The 13,155-nt window shown below is 37.3% G+C and overlaps 1 protein-coding gene across 1 annotated transcript in view; it reads right to left on the reverse strand.

Annotated features, from left to right (window-relative positions):
- Pink1 (PTEN-induced putative kinase 1) overlaps nt 1–13,155 on the reverse strand; it is a 139,703-nt gene that overhangs the window by 29,136 nt on the left and 97,412 nt on the right. The window contains exon 7 of the mRNA XM_067150067.2: nt 2,402–2,647. Coding sequence (XP_067006168.2) covers nt 2,402–2,647 — 246 coding nt within the window. The remainder of the gene's footprint in view (nt 1–2,401; nt 2,648–13,155) is intronic.

Below are 13,155 nucleotides of genomic sequence, written 5' to 3' on the forward strand. Positions count from 1 at the left end.
AACGATACCCATATCTCTTTTCTCTATGGGGTCGAGTATGAAGCGAGACTAATCTTCATAGCAAGTTTTTATGACCAGATGCCCTTTCTGATGTCAATCTCATCAAGGAGTTAATGAGATGAAACGAATGAAGTGATATAAGAGTAAATAAAACTGACTATATTTACTTTATAAGAAGGCCTAATATCATTTGTTTACCACTGTTTTTTTTTTATTTAGAAATATACCTTCCAACAAAAATAGCCAGTAAAACTTTGAATACATTCACAAGTTTGTTAAAGAATAGTGTAGAATATTTACATGTACAATTTATAGCTCTTCATGGCCTACAAGTCATGTGTTCACTGCACAAATCTGAGGTTATTGCATACTGGGGGGGGTCTAATACGCACGTAAATATGTTAAGTGTTATCAAATGTCCCCTTCACTGTAGTGTTGGCTACTGAATGCATGATTTGAAGCAGTGTATCGATTCATTCAAGTGTCCGAGTGAATCGATTCACAGGAACGGCGAGCTCATGGCACAAGATTCAGCTTACTCCCAGCGGACAGTGCTGAGTGGCGCACTGGACGTTGACAGGGAGCCGAGCTTCATCTGCAGCGAGACAGTGAATCATGGCACATCGAAAGAATCATGAACGAGCGCGGCTCAGTGAGACACAAGACAAACACGGCTCCTTATCGGTTCACTAGACACTGGCGGGTGGCGGAGAGCCGAGCTTCCGCTGCAGCGAGACATACAGTGAGCCATGGTACACCAAAAGAATCTTACGCTAAATGGACTCCCAAGCTCAGCTCATTTGAAAATAATAAAAATAATACCCACTTGCATTCACTGTCCTCTTCTTACAGGGAGGTTTAAATAATAGATGGATTTATTTTCAGTGTTAGAAAGGTAGTCAAAACATAATTCTAAAGTAGCTAGTAAGTAGGTAGGCTATTAGGTTCTACTATTTATTAGTTTAATGAATCTTAGTATTATAACTTAGTTGACATTTGACAATTAATTAAACTCAACTCTAGCCTGCCCTATGAGTCATGCTCATGACCACTCAAAAGTACCTGTTTCATATTGGGAAGAACGGCTCAGTATTCTCTCAGTTCGTATGTAACATCGTTGCACAAGACTTCAATAATATGTGGACAGTAAATGAGCCGACTGATGCAATAACTTAACCAACAGTATGTTGAATCAGAAAACCAGTGCGCTACTGTACATCGAGTAGCCTATACAAAATATGACGATTTAAAAAAATTCTTCTGCTGATAGAAAAATACAGTACATATTTTCAAAAATGACTTAGCGAGTTGGACGTGCGGTTAGTATCGTGTAGCTATGCGCTTCATTCGGAGGATGGTGGGTCCGAATCCCACCGTCGGCAGCCGTTAAGATGGTTTTCCGTAGTTTCCCCATTTTTACACCAGTAAATCCTGGGAATGTACCTTAATTAAGGCCATGGCTGCTACCTTCCTAATCCAGGACCTTTCCCATCCTGCGTCGCCGGAAACCTTCGATGTATTAGAGTGACTAGCATTTGTTTTCTAAGAAAGGAGTTCATAGTATGAAGACCAGATGGCAGCAGCGAACAATGAATGCTGTTGGTGCTGTCTTTCCAGTACATACAACACAGATGCAGTAGGAGCGGTGACTCTAATGTGCCGTGAATTGGATCACTGTATAGATTCAGTAATGTGAATGGAATCAAATGAATCGATTCAGTAAAATGAATCGAATGTCCCATCACTACTTCACAGAAACACGATTGCTTTTCATAAGTTTCCTTAATTTGTGTAATTTCAAAAATGCAAGCTACAACAGAAACCCATGAGTTGAAAACATACACAATGCAAGAAGCCAGAAAACCTATCCACCAAATGATTAAAAGGGTATCATCATCTGGGTTGACAGATACAATAAACAATTCATTAACTTCAATCAATCTACTACACTATAAGCATCATCATCGTCATTATCATAATATATTGTTTATGGGGCAGTTCCAGGAACAGTGGTAACAATGGTAAATGCTCAGGACAGAAATCAAACAGGAGTAAAATGTATAAGTATAGGAGACGGATGGAGAGCATGCGTGGATAGTGTGCATATTAAAAAAATTAAATGGGTCCAAAATTTTCAGCTGCAGCCTTCCTCAGTGGAGGATACAATAACATTGTAAGATGATCCGTGTGTACTCTATCCATGCATGCTTACGCAGCAAGTTGCAGCTCTCTATCTGTTTGGTAATGTTAGCTAATCACTACTCAAATCTTGCCAGAAATTTCATAAGCAGTATGACTGAGAGGGAAGAGTATTTACTGAGGGAAAACCAAGTTATAAAACACAATGGACTACCCAAGTCTTATTTCCACATTAGATAAAAGAAATGGAACAGAAACTTACCTTGGCTGGGTTTCGGTGGAGAAGACCAATAACTACATTAGCAAGAAGGGGTGGAACAGGTTCAGGTAGCTGGGGAAGATCATCTTCAGAGTAAGTTAGATTCCTCAAAGGTGGCTGCTTGTCCCGTGTACTGGAATAGAATGGATTCGTCTGGCCAAATAACTCGTAGGCAATAGCTCCAACTGCCCAAGGATCTGATTTGGAGTAGTTAATACTTGTGAAAGGGCCTGCCTGGGCACTCGCAACCTGTCAACACATACAATATTAACATGGTTCTGTCATTCATCAGTTAATTCAGAGTAACAGTATCAAACATTATTTTTCAAAACATTTATTTATGAAAACAATTCAATTTCATATAAGAAACAATTCAATTTCATATAAGAAGTGTTTGCAACTCCTCTAATTTAACAATAGTGATGAAACTCAAATAATTATTTAGATGTACATATATGCAGCCTAGCACTTCTTCCTTTCATCTGTGAATAGGACATTAGTGCCATACCATCACTCTCCAATCACCCTCTAATTATAACGACCTTAAAATAGACTACAGGAACAGTTAATAAACTTGAATAATTACTCAACCAGAACCTATAGAGCAAAAGAAATGTCAAACGGTCGCCAAACGTTATTCATTCTCATATAATAGCATAGGAATAGGTTCACCTATTCAACACACACAAAAATGATGTAACTATATTTTCACAGAACGTTCACTGGGACTAGTTTCGACCTTGATTGAGAGATCATCCTCAGCCATTATATTAACACCATAAATGAGGCGTCCAGGTGCAAAATGCAGTAAATCCACTTTTGCTCGAAAATGAGTTGTTGCCACCATTTTGTTCTCTATGCTGTCATCTGTTGATTAGACCCTTAAAACTCAAGCAAAACTGCTTCCGTCTGCTTTAAATCGCACCCTGAAAACAGCCTACAGATGCAAAAGTGTGTGTATCCACATCTGTTTGCAAAGCAAAACTGAGTGAATCCATTTTCATCATAAAGAAGCAGAACTTGGTATATCCTTACTAAGTGCCATTACTTAAGGTGGTTTGCAGGTGCAAAACTAGCTTAATACACATAGTGTCCTGCATTTGAATAATGCTATTTTACAAGCTTTTTTCTCCATGGATGTTAGTTCTGAGCTTGTGTCAAGAAACCGATTTTGCAAAGGGATCTAATGAAATTGTGTCCTGTGTGCATCACAGGTTAACATTAACAGATTTGAATGGCATCCACACCATCCGCCTAATGTCGGACAGTTGTGGAGGGAAAAACAAGAATCAGACAATGCTGGGTATGCTGTGCTTTTGGCGAACACAAGAGGCTCCTGTCAGTGTGAAACGGGTGAAGATCTTCTATCCAATGGTTGGACATTCTTTTCTACCACCCGACGGAATTTTTGTTCGAATAGAAAAGGTTCTCAGTCGAAAGTTACTGTCATATTACCGAGTGAGTACCATGAAGTATTCAAGGATCACGGAATAGTTTTCCAGCTGGGAGCAGATGTCATCAAGCCCTGTGGTCAGTGGCACTTCTAATTTGCTCCTGTAAAAAGGGTTGTGATCACCAGGAGTAAACATGGAAACGCACTAGTAAGAGGTGAAGTGGCCTACAGAATGGACGCTGGTGAAGGGAGAGGGATATGCAGACGTGGCAAAGCCTACTCAGATATGAAGCTGAATGTTATCCAGATTGGAAGACCCTTAAAGGAAGTAAAAGTTACGGACATTGATTTTCTGCTTAGAAAGCATTTCGGGGAGACTTGTGAAGAAAACGAAGATCCTGTTTTCTACAAGAATCTGATGGATTCTCAAACAGCTATGAACAATGCAGAGGAGGACTCAGAGTTTGAAATTCATCCAGAAGACAATGAGTTGCCTGTGTAATTTCGATGGAACAGGACAGGACTTGCAAGGTTGCAGCCTTTTACTTCTTGCAGACTTTCATTTGATGTCGTATACTATGTAATCACACTTACTTGTAGTCAATAAATAATTTCTTTTGTCATTTGAACCAGCATTAAGGCATCTTCTTTCCAATTACGTTATGATACTACCTCTACAGAAGCAAACCTACCTAGATCCATGAAAACAGGAGCAAAACTCTGTGAATCCAAACCATTTTAGGTAATAACTAAAAAAGTAAAACCGCAATATTTTAAAGATTGTCATAAAAATAGTCCATAAGTGAATATAAATCTACAATGAAAAGGAATTTTGCATATCTGCGAGCCAAAGTAAGTAATACGTTTTTCGTGTTTCCTGAAAAAAATGTTCTGATGCACTCACAGCGTTTTGCTTTTGGACGCCTCAAATGGTAAAATATTAAAAATAAAAACTGAAACAAAATATGTACATCTAAAAATATGGTGAGAGAAAACCACTTTAAAATCTTGAGTCTCTGTTGTCAAATATAAGTATGAAAAATAAAACATTGTCCATCCATTCATGACTTTCTGGTTTCATACATGGATGTAGTAACATTGTCCAGTAGTAACATTGTCCAGCTGACTGATACAAATGTCAAGATGTGGCATACATATGCCAAGTCCAGAGGTGCCAACCTTTGAAGTGGGTTATCAGTAATCCCATTTTTATCTCCCCCAACCGTCAGAACGTTTATGAGTCAAATCCAAAGCACCCTGTTTGCCCTTTCCTATTTATTACACAAAATTTGTTCATTACCTGTTAGTTCTGCAATAAAAAATTCTTTGTAGCTTATTTTGCATCCAGCAGCTGCTTTTCAATGTAGGTTTTCTTGAAACATACTTCCCCTTAAAATGACATTTTCATCTTCAGAACCATAAGCAATTCCAGTGCAGATGTACTTGATGATGATGATGATGATGATGACGCTTGTTGTTTACAGGGGCCTAACACCGCGGTCATCTCTCAAGTCGAAAAAATAAATACACCTTTCTTTATTTTTAAAGGAGATTCCAAATACCTATTCCCACATCTGTAATATCTTCAGTTTTTGAGATATACATAAGTATCCCCATGAAAAGAATTCAACCCCTTGATCAGTCCTTCCCCCACTCCCATCCCCATCTAAGTGTATTTTCCTAAAGCAAAAATAAGTTCCCTTATTTTTAAAGGAGATTCCAAATACCAATTTTCACGTCTGTAACATCTTCAGTTTAAGATATAAGTATCCACATAAAAAATAATTCAACTATTTTTCACTTCTTTTCACTCCCCTTTAAGTGCCTTCTCCAAAAACAAAAAGGTTCATGTTTCTGTATTTTTAAAACACTTTCTAAATACCACATTTCTTGTCTCTAACATGTTAAGTTTTTTTACAAATAATGTAGATATACCAGTACTCTTTTCAAAATTCACCCATTTTTCCAATTCTTTTCAGTCCCTTAACTGGATTTTTCTGAGAAAAAAAAAGTTTCATTATTTTTAAAGGAGATTTAAAATACCAGTTTTCATGTCTATGTCTGTAACACCGTCAGTTTTTGAGATAAATGTATACTCAAAAATAATTCAACTTCTTTTCTTCACTTCTTTCCACCCCCTCCCGCCTCAAGTGGACTTTCCGAAAGCAAAAAATGCGTGTTTATTCTGAAAGAAAATTCAAAGTACCAACTTTCACGTCTGTAACAGCTTCAGCTTTTAAGATAAAGTAACCTCATAAACATATCTCAACTCATTTACTTATTTTCAACCCCACACTCCTTACGTCGATTTTGAAAAAAATTGCGCGTTTCTTTATTTTTGAAAGAAATTCCAAATACATACAAGTTTCTTCACGTCTGTAACATCTTCATTTTTTGAGATATAAGTATTCTCAAACGTAATTCAACTCCTTTTTCACCCCCAACCCTCCTCCTAACTGTTAAGCTGGTCCCCCTCCCCCAAAGTGCGTGATTATTTTTAAAGGAGATTCCAAATACCAATTTTCACGTCTTTAAGATCTTTAGTTTTTGAGATATAAATATCCTCATGAAAAGAATTCAACTCCTTTTTCACTCCACCCCCGCCCGTAAAGTTGGTTTCACCCCACTCAAAAAAAATGCATGTTTCTTTATTTTTCAAGGAGATTCCAAATACCAATTTCCACGTCTATAATTTTCAGTTATGAGATATAAGTTTCTCCAGAAAAAGAATTCAATTGTTTTCACTTCCCTTGACACTTCCCACTTAGTGAATTTTCCAAAAATAAACAGTACAAGTTTCTTTAAAAGAGCTTCCAAATACGAATATCATGACTAACATCTTCAGTTTTGAGATATATGTACCCTCATAAAAGGAATCATCTCCGTTTTCATCCCTCTCTACCGTTCTGAGCTGATTCCCCCCCCCCCGCTGTAGATACGCTAATTTTAAAAATCCACCCTCTTTTTCAGTTCCCCTCAAGTGGATTTTCCAAAAAAATATTTTTGCTTCTTTACTTTTACAGGAAATTCCAAATACCAGTTTTCAAATCTGTAATATGTTACCTGTCTGAGATAATTTGCAGATATAGTCTTTTTTAAATTCACCCTGTTTGTCACTCCTGTTCAACCCCTATTCATTGGATTATCCAAAAACACAAAAATACGTGTTTTACTTTCAAAGGAGATTCTAAACACCAATTTTCATGTCTGCAACATCTTCAGTTTTTGAGATACAAGTCTCCTCATAAAAGATGTTCAACCCATTTTCCCCCATTTTTCACTCCCCTTAATGGGATTTTCTGAAAACAAAAGCGTTTCTTTATTTTTAAAGGAGATTCCAAATACCAATTTTTACGAATGTAAACTCAAGTTTTTGAGATAAAGATATCCTCATTTTAACAATTCACCCCCCTTTTCACCCCGTTAGCACCAGAATATCCAAAAATCCTCCCTTAGTGAGCACCTAAACCCTAATATAAATGTATCCCCAAAATTTCATTTCTTTATGTCCAGTAGTAGGAATTGTTACTAGCTTTATAGGCTGTTTTTTGGTTGTGTTTTGTAAAAAATATTGATCTGGTGTACACGCAAACATGTGTGCACTGAATAGGTGGACCTACTCCTACCCCATTATGTTCGAATTAGCTGTCTCTACAGATCAATATGAAATTTATTATATGAGAAATTAACCGACACCATAGACTAACTGGCAAAAGTAAATTTATCAACATTTTCTCAAAAGCCATGCAAAAACTTCAGGTAGAATGAAGAATTAAAAATTATCCAAAAGCGTGTACTGGCCTTTCACAGCAGACAAAAGAAGCTGCTGCCCAGTCCTATGTCAGATATATCATGACATTTATGTAGCAGTGAAAGAGGAATACAAAAATTTAATCCTTAAAAGAAAATCAGAACGCTGGAAAGAATTTTGTTCAAGCCCTACAAAAGATAACAACAACAACAATTTCATTGGCTTTATGCCCCACTAATTACTTTTTCGGTTTTCGGAGACACTGAGGTGCCAGACTTTAGTCCTGCAGGAGTTCTTTTATGTGCCAATAAATCTACCAACGCATCACTGACGTATTTGAGACCTTCAAATACCACCACACTGAGCCAGGATGGAACCTACGAAGTTGGGGCCAGAAGGACAGCGCCTCAACCATCTGAGCCACTCAGCCCGGCTACGAAAGCTAAACCTGGGAAATTTATTCTGAAACTTACCAGGTAACAAAAATATTTCAATAACCTAACCTTGACAGACTGAATATGGATATACTTAAAGCTTTTCCCATACCATATATGCTCTACTAAACATATGAAACAGGGGATACAGAAGCACAAAGCAGTGAGAATTTCATCCACGATTCCCCCCTCCCCTATTAACACATCAAGCACATCATTCTACAACAAAATGATCACCAGGCTGGGATGACATCAGCCAACATTCTCTTTCTTCCATCCTTCACTGTTACAAAGTTCAATAAATGCCTTTGAACCTTTTTCCTAACTCACAGAAAACTGCAATAGTGAAGGCAATTCCTAAAGAAAGCACCTTTACGTTTACAGCTGTCTTTTAGACCCATCTGCCTGCTGCCAGTTCTAGGAAAGATTCTGGAGAAGTCAATAATAGTAGAGTTATATACTACATGCATCAATACAGCCTGTTCTCCCAATTTCAGTATGGTTTTACTCTACAAACTGAAGAATCTGTTCTATATGCAACTGAATGGATTTAGGACATTTTCATAAGGGAAAAAATTGGCATATTAATCTCTTTGGACATCATTGGTGAGACTGATAATGCCTGGTGAGTGAAAATTCTATATCAACCGAAGGAAAAGAATGTCCACGTAATGTGTACAAAATCACTCAATCATACTTAAGCAGCTAAAAAAGTAAAACGTCAAGTGGGAACAGCAATTTCAACTAAACACATAAGAGGATAGTCCCAGGTATCTACTTGAAACCTAGGATTTTGGAATATCTTCTATAACAACTTTCTCAATGTACCTCTTATTATGGACTGCAAAATTGTTGCTTATGCTCATGACATGCTTTTATTAATTGAAGCACTCCAACAAACACAGCACTACATATTCTATTCATAGTGTCCACAGAAATGTTCGCTCAAGTTTCCCCGACTTTCCCTCACCAACTAAGAAAATTTTCCCTGACTCACAAAATCTGAGACAAGTTAATTCGCTGCATAGCATGTTTAAAGTTAAAAATTTCATTGTTCCGCATTGAAGAATATCACAATTAAAATTGAAATAATTGATAAGGAGATTCCACCTATTCAATACTGGGATTCAAATCTACATCCTCCATCTGGATAGGGGCTTCAGTAAGGAAGCATTTTATGTTAATTCTTCTATTCCCCTGAAAAGTAAAGAAGTACAATGTTTCTTATGACTAATTATCGAGTTTAAAAGCACTGTTTCTTTGTTATTCTTCGGCGTGCTCAGGTCACGAACCCGGGTATGTATTTCTTGAGTCTGTGTCAGTGTGAGTTAAATCCCTGTTAATGATCTAGTTATTTGAAGTTGTGATTTGCTGTCTTACCATAGGGTACTGATACGGTCACATATATATGAGAAGTTAAAAGCATGTGATTTGTTTCCAATAGAATGAGAAGTTTAGAATACTGTGTACGGTCACACAGGGATTTTAAAGAAGGACGTTGTGAGCGAAAGAAGACCGGTGGGCGTGGTGTCCCATTTATTTCGGCTGTCACTTTGAAATGTGTGGCTGAGGGAAGACTGTATTACAGTAAAGACCGACCCGTGACCAGAATCGTATTCTCTGTCACAAGCAGTTTGCGTCGTATACAAATAAATTGTTCAGCCGTAGGGCCAGGTAATTTATTAATGAATTTAGGTGATAGGATCCCTTTGCAAATAAAATAGATAGGGTTTTTCTTTCAGCAACCCACTACGATACCAGAAAACCCATGACTTGAATCCCGGCACATCCAACGTGGAATCGCCCGGGTTCCTTTAACCTCGACAAATGTATTCATACAGCCAGTGATTGAATGTATACTTTCTTTTGTTTTCCTTTGTGTTTCTTGACTGCTTATACAAGTGATTTGATTACGTTATGAGTAAAATCTGACTTTACTCACGTAATGATATTGGGTTTGTATTTCTCTGTTGTGAGTAGTGGACCACTCTATTATGTCTATAATTTCATTTCTTTTTTTTGCTTTGTTTATTAATTGTAAAAGGGAGGGCATTTACCACTCAACTACTTTCAAGTGTTTTTCTCGTTTAGTTGTAATTTGGTTCCCAGTGTCGAGGGAAATGTCATGTAGGTTTCGCCGATGCATTTGTAATTACAGTAATTTAATAGATACTACGGTATATTCGGGATGCATTTATCTGAATAAAGACTAACAATCATCTTGTCTGGGAAATTAATAATATTTTTGTTAATTTATGTATTTCGTAGTTACATGTAATCTGTGGTATGGTCCCAAAGACTTGTATATTATATTATCTTAAAATATTATTTTATTTTGTTCCTATTGGAAGAATTTAATTTTGCTGCAGAATGGTGCGCCCTGAATTTCCTCCGCACCCTTAAGCCTGTAAGCTAGATATATATTTATAGATACAGACAAACCACCCCAGGAGATCCAGTTGTTAAGATCAAGGGTGCAGAGAAGTGTGTTTGAATCCTGCACAGGCCCTGGGCGTTGCCACATTTGTTGTCATGGATACTTGAACTTTGCTTTCACTGTGGCTTCGTATCCCAGGCCAGAAAGGGTTCAATATCTACACAAGCCGCACTTGTCATCGCTGGAATAGAGCCCCTAGTCTTATCTGCCATCGGAACAGCCAAACTTACGTAAATTAAGGAAAAGTTAACATCTCCTGCACCAATTTTTGAAACCACTGTGAAGAACTGTCACTTCCTAGAATCCGATCACCCTAGCATCATCAAGATTTATGTTTGCAATAGCTGTTTGCTCAACCAGGACTATATTTACAGACGGCTCTCGTACACCTATCATTGAATCTGACAAAAGGGGATGAGCATTTGTGGTCTACAACAACAGTGAAGTGTTTTCAGCCCAGTATTAATTGTTATCCAGCTGCTCAGCATTTCAAGCTGAGATATTGGCCATCAAGTCTGCTGTGGAGTGGTGTGAACGCAACAACAGTAATGCTCCGATACAAAGCGACTTGCAAGCTGCACTAAGCTCAATCAACGATAAGCACAATGTCAACCCAATAGCTACTACTACTACTACTACTACTACTACAAGATCTACAGCACAGCAGTGCCCCCACGTCTTTTTCCTGGATCCAAAGACACACCGGTTCTCCTGGAAATGAAAAGGCAGATATCCTTGCAAAAGCAACCTCCTCATCCAATATAGAAATTACCTACAACGAATCGCCCCTAAGCTACACTAAAGCCCAAATCAAAATATACCTAAATAAGTCAGTGGAACAACCTCCGGGCATTAACCAACTCATACATGAATTATTTTTCTTTGCATTGGTGGCAAAAATTTCAAGCTTTAAAGTTAAATTTTAATTCAGTGTCTTAAGGTTTACCAACAATTCTTAACCGGAAAATGTACTAGTGAGATTAAAAATAATAAATACAGTATAAGTTTGCTATAATGAGTACGGCATATAATGAGAACCCCATTATGACAGTTTTTGTCTGTTCCTTCAAAATTCCTGTATTAAACTGTGTATTATCTTTCAGTTACAGTGAAAGCCCTATCATTGACGCATCCGTTATTACAAGCAATTAAGCGTGCACGATTTTTTCCGTTACCGACATTTATGAACCCAGCAATTATCTTGCACGTGATCGACCATCTTCGGTTTAGTTTCCTTGCTATGTGTACTTGCGATCTCTCTCGTTGACATTCAAAGGTGGTGTCTTGAGTCGATTAGTAATATCCATCAACTGCTGTTCCGAAAATAAAATCACAAATGAAAGACGAGAGCACGTTTTCATAACCAATACATAAATAACGTGGTCGATAACGGTTAACTCATTAGAAACAAAGGCTAAGTAAACCATTTTAAACTATTTTAATACCCTACACTGAAATTAAGTAAGAATGCGATACAACTCACGATATGGCAGAATGCATGACTGATTTCTGAGGTTAGATTATATTTTCTCATGTCTGATTAAATTTCGGTAAGGCTATTCCAAGGTAAATTTATAGCTAGAAGGTTGTCACTTTTCTACTGGTGCTTGATATGTTTTCATGGTACAGACGGGTTAAGTTAGGGTAGGGTAGGCGACCCTGTTTGAATAAGAAAACTGAAGCGTTTGCCACAAAATACGACCTTCGGTATAGTTTTCTCGCTATGTGCACTTGTGAGCTCTCGACATTCGAAGGCGATGTCTGAGTAGATTAGTAATGCCCGTAGACTGCTGTTCTCGAAAAGAGAATTCAAAATAAAAGAGGATAACACGTTTTTATAATAAATGCGTAAATAAAATGGCCGATAGCAGTTAACTCGTTAGAAATAACGGCTAATGTAAAAAAAAATATATATCGCTTAATTTTTAATGTTATATACAGAAATTAAGCAAAACTGTGATACACCTCAAAATATGGCAGAGTACATCAATGATTCAGAGGACAGTTTATATTTTCTCGCATCTAGTTAAATTTTGGAAAGGTTGTTCCCATGTAATTTTGTACCGAGGAGGTTATCATTTCTCTACGTGCGCTTGAAATATGTTTTTATGATACATACACGGTTAGGTTAGCCGGCACTGTTTGGAGAAGAATACTGGAACGTTCGCCACAGAGGCCTCTGGACTGATACTATAATTTTTCCAGAATAAAATAGAACATGCACTTACATGTAATATTGGATTAAACAAAATAACAAATGAGCAAGCCGCAGTGTGGATATCATCTGCCTAAACGCAAGTTTAGGAACAAAATGATTACAGTTTCATACCGATTTTAATGTGTATGGGCCTTTTCCCCAACTTTTACGAAAAACTGGATATAACGACAATTCATCACAGCGAGTAAATTTCTTGCCGTTATGAATTCTCGCTGTAACGGACTTCTACTGTAATGTGTAAAAATTCATGAGAACTCTAATGACCTCATGAGGTCCTCATACTCGAAAGGACTAAATACAAAGGGATCTCTCACAAGAGAATTATTTTTTCTCTGACATATACAGTGGAACCTTGTTAATCTGAAGCCCACTATTCCAAAAACCCAGATAATATGAACTGAAATTGGCAAATATTTTAAATTTGAAATGTGCTGAAATAGGTAAATACCAATGACAAACTCAGATACAGATTTTATAGATAAGTGAACAATAAACACTTGATATGTTATTTTCAGACATGCCTG

Source organism: Anabrus simplex, chromosome 6 (genome assembly GCF_040414725.1).
Source record: "Anabrus simplex isolate iqAnaSimp1 chromosome 6, ASM4041472v1, whole genome shotgun sequence".
In the NCBI taxonomy this organism is placed as follows: Eukaryota; Metazoa; Arthropoda; class Insecta; order Orthoptera; family Tettigoniidae; genus Anabrus; species Anabrus simplex.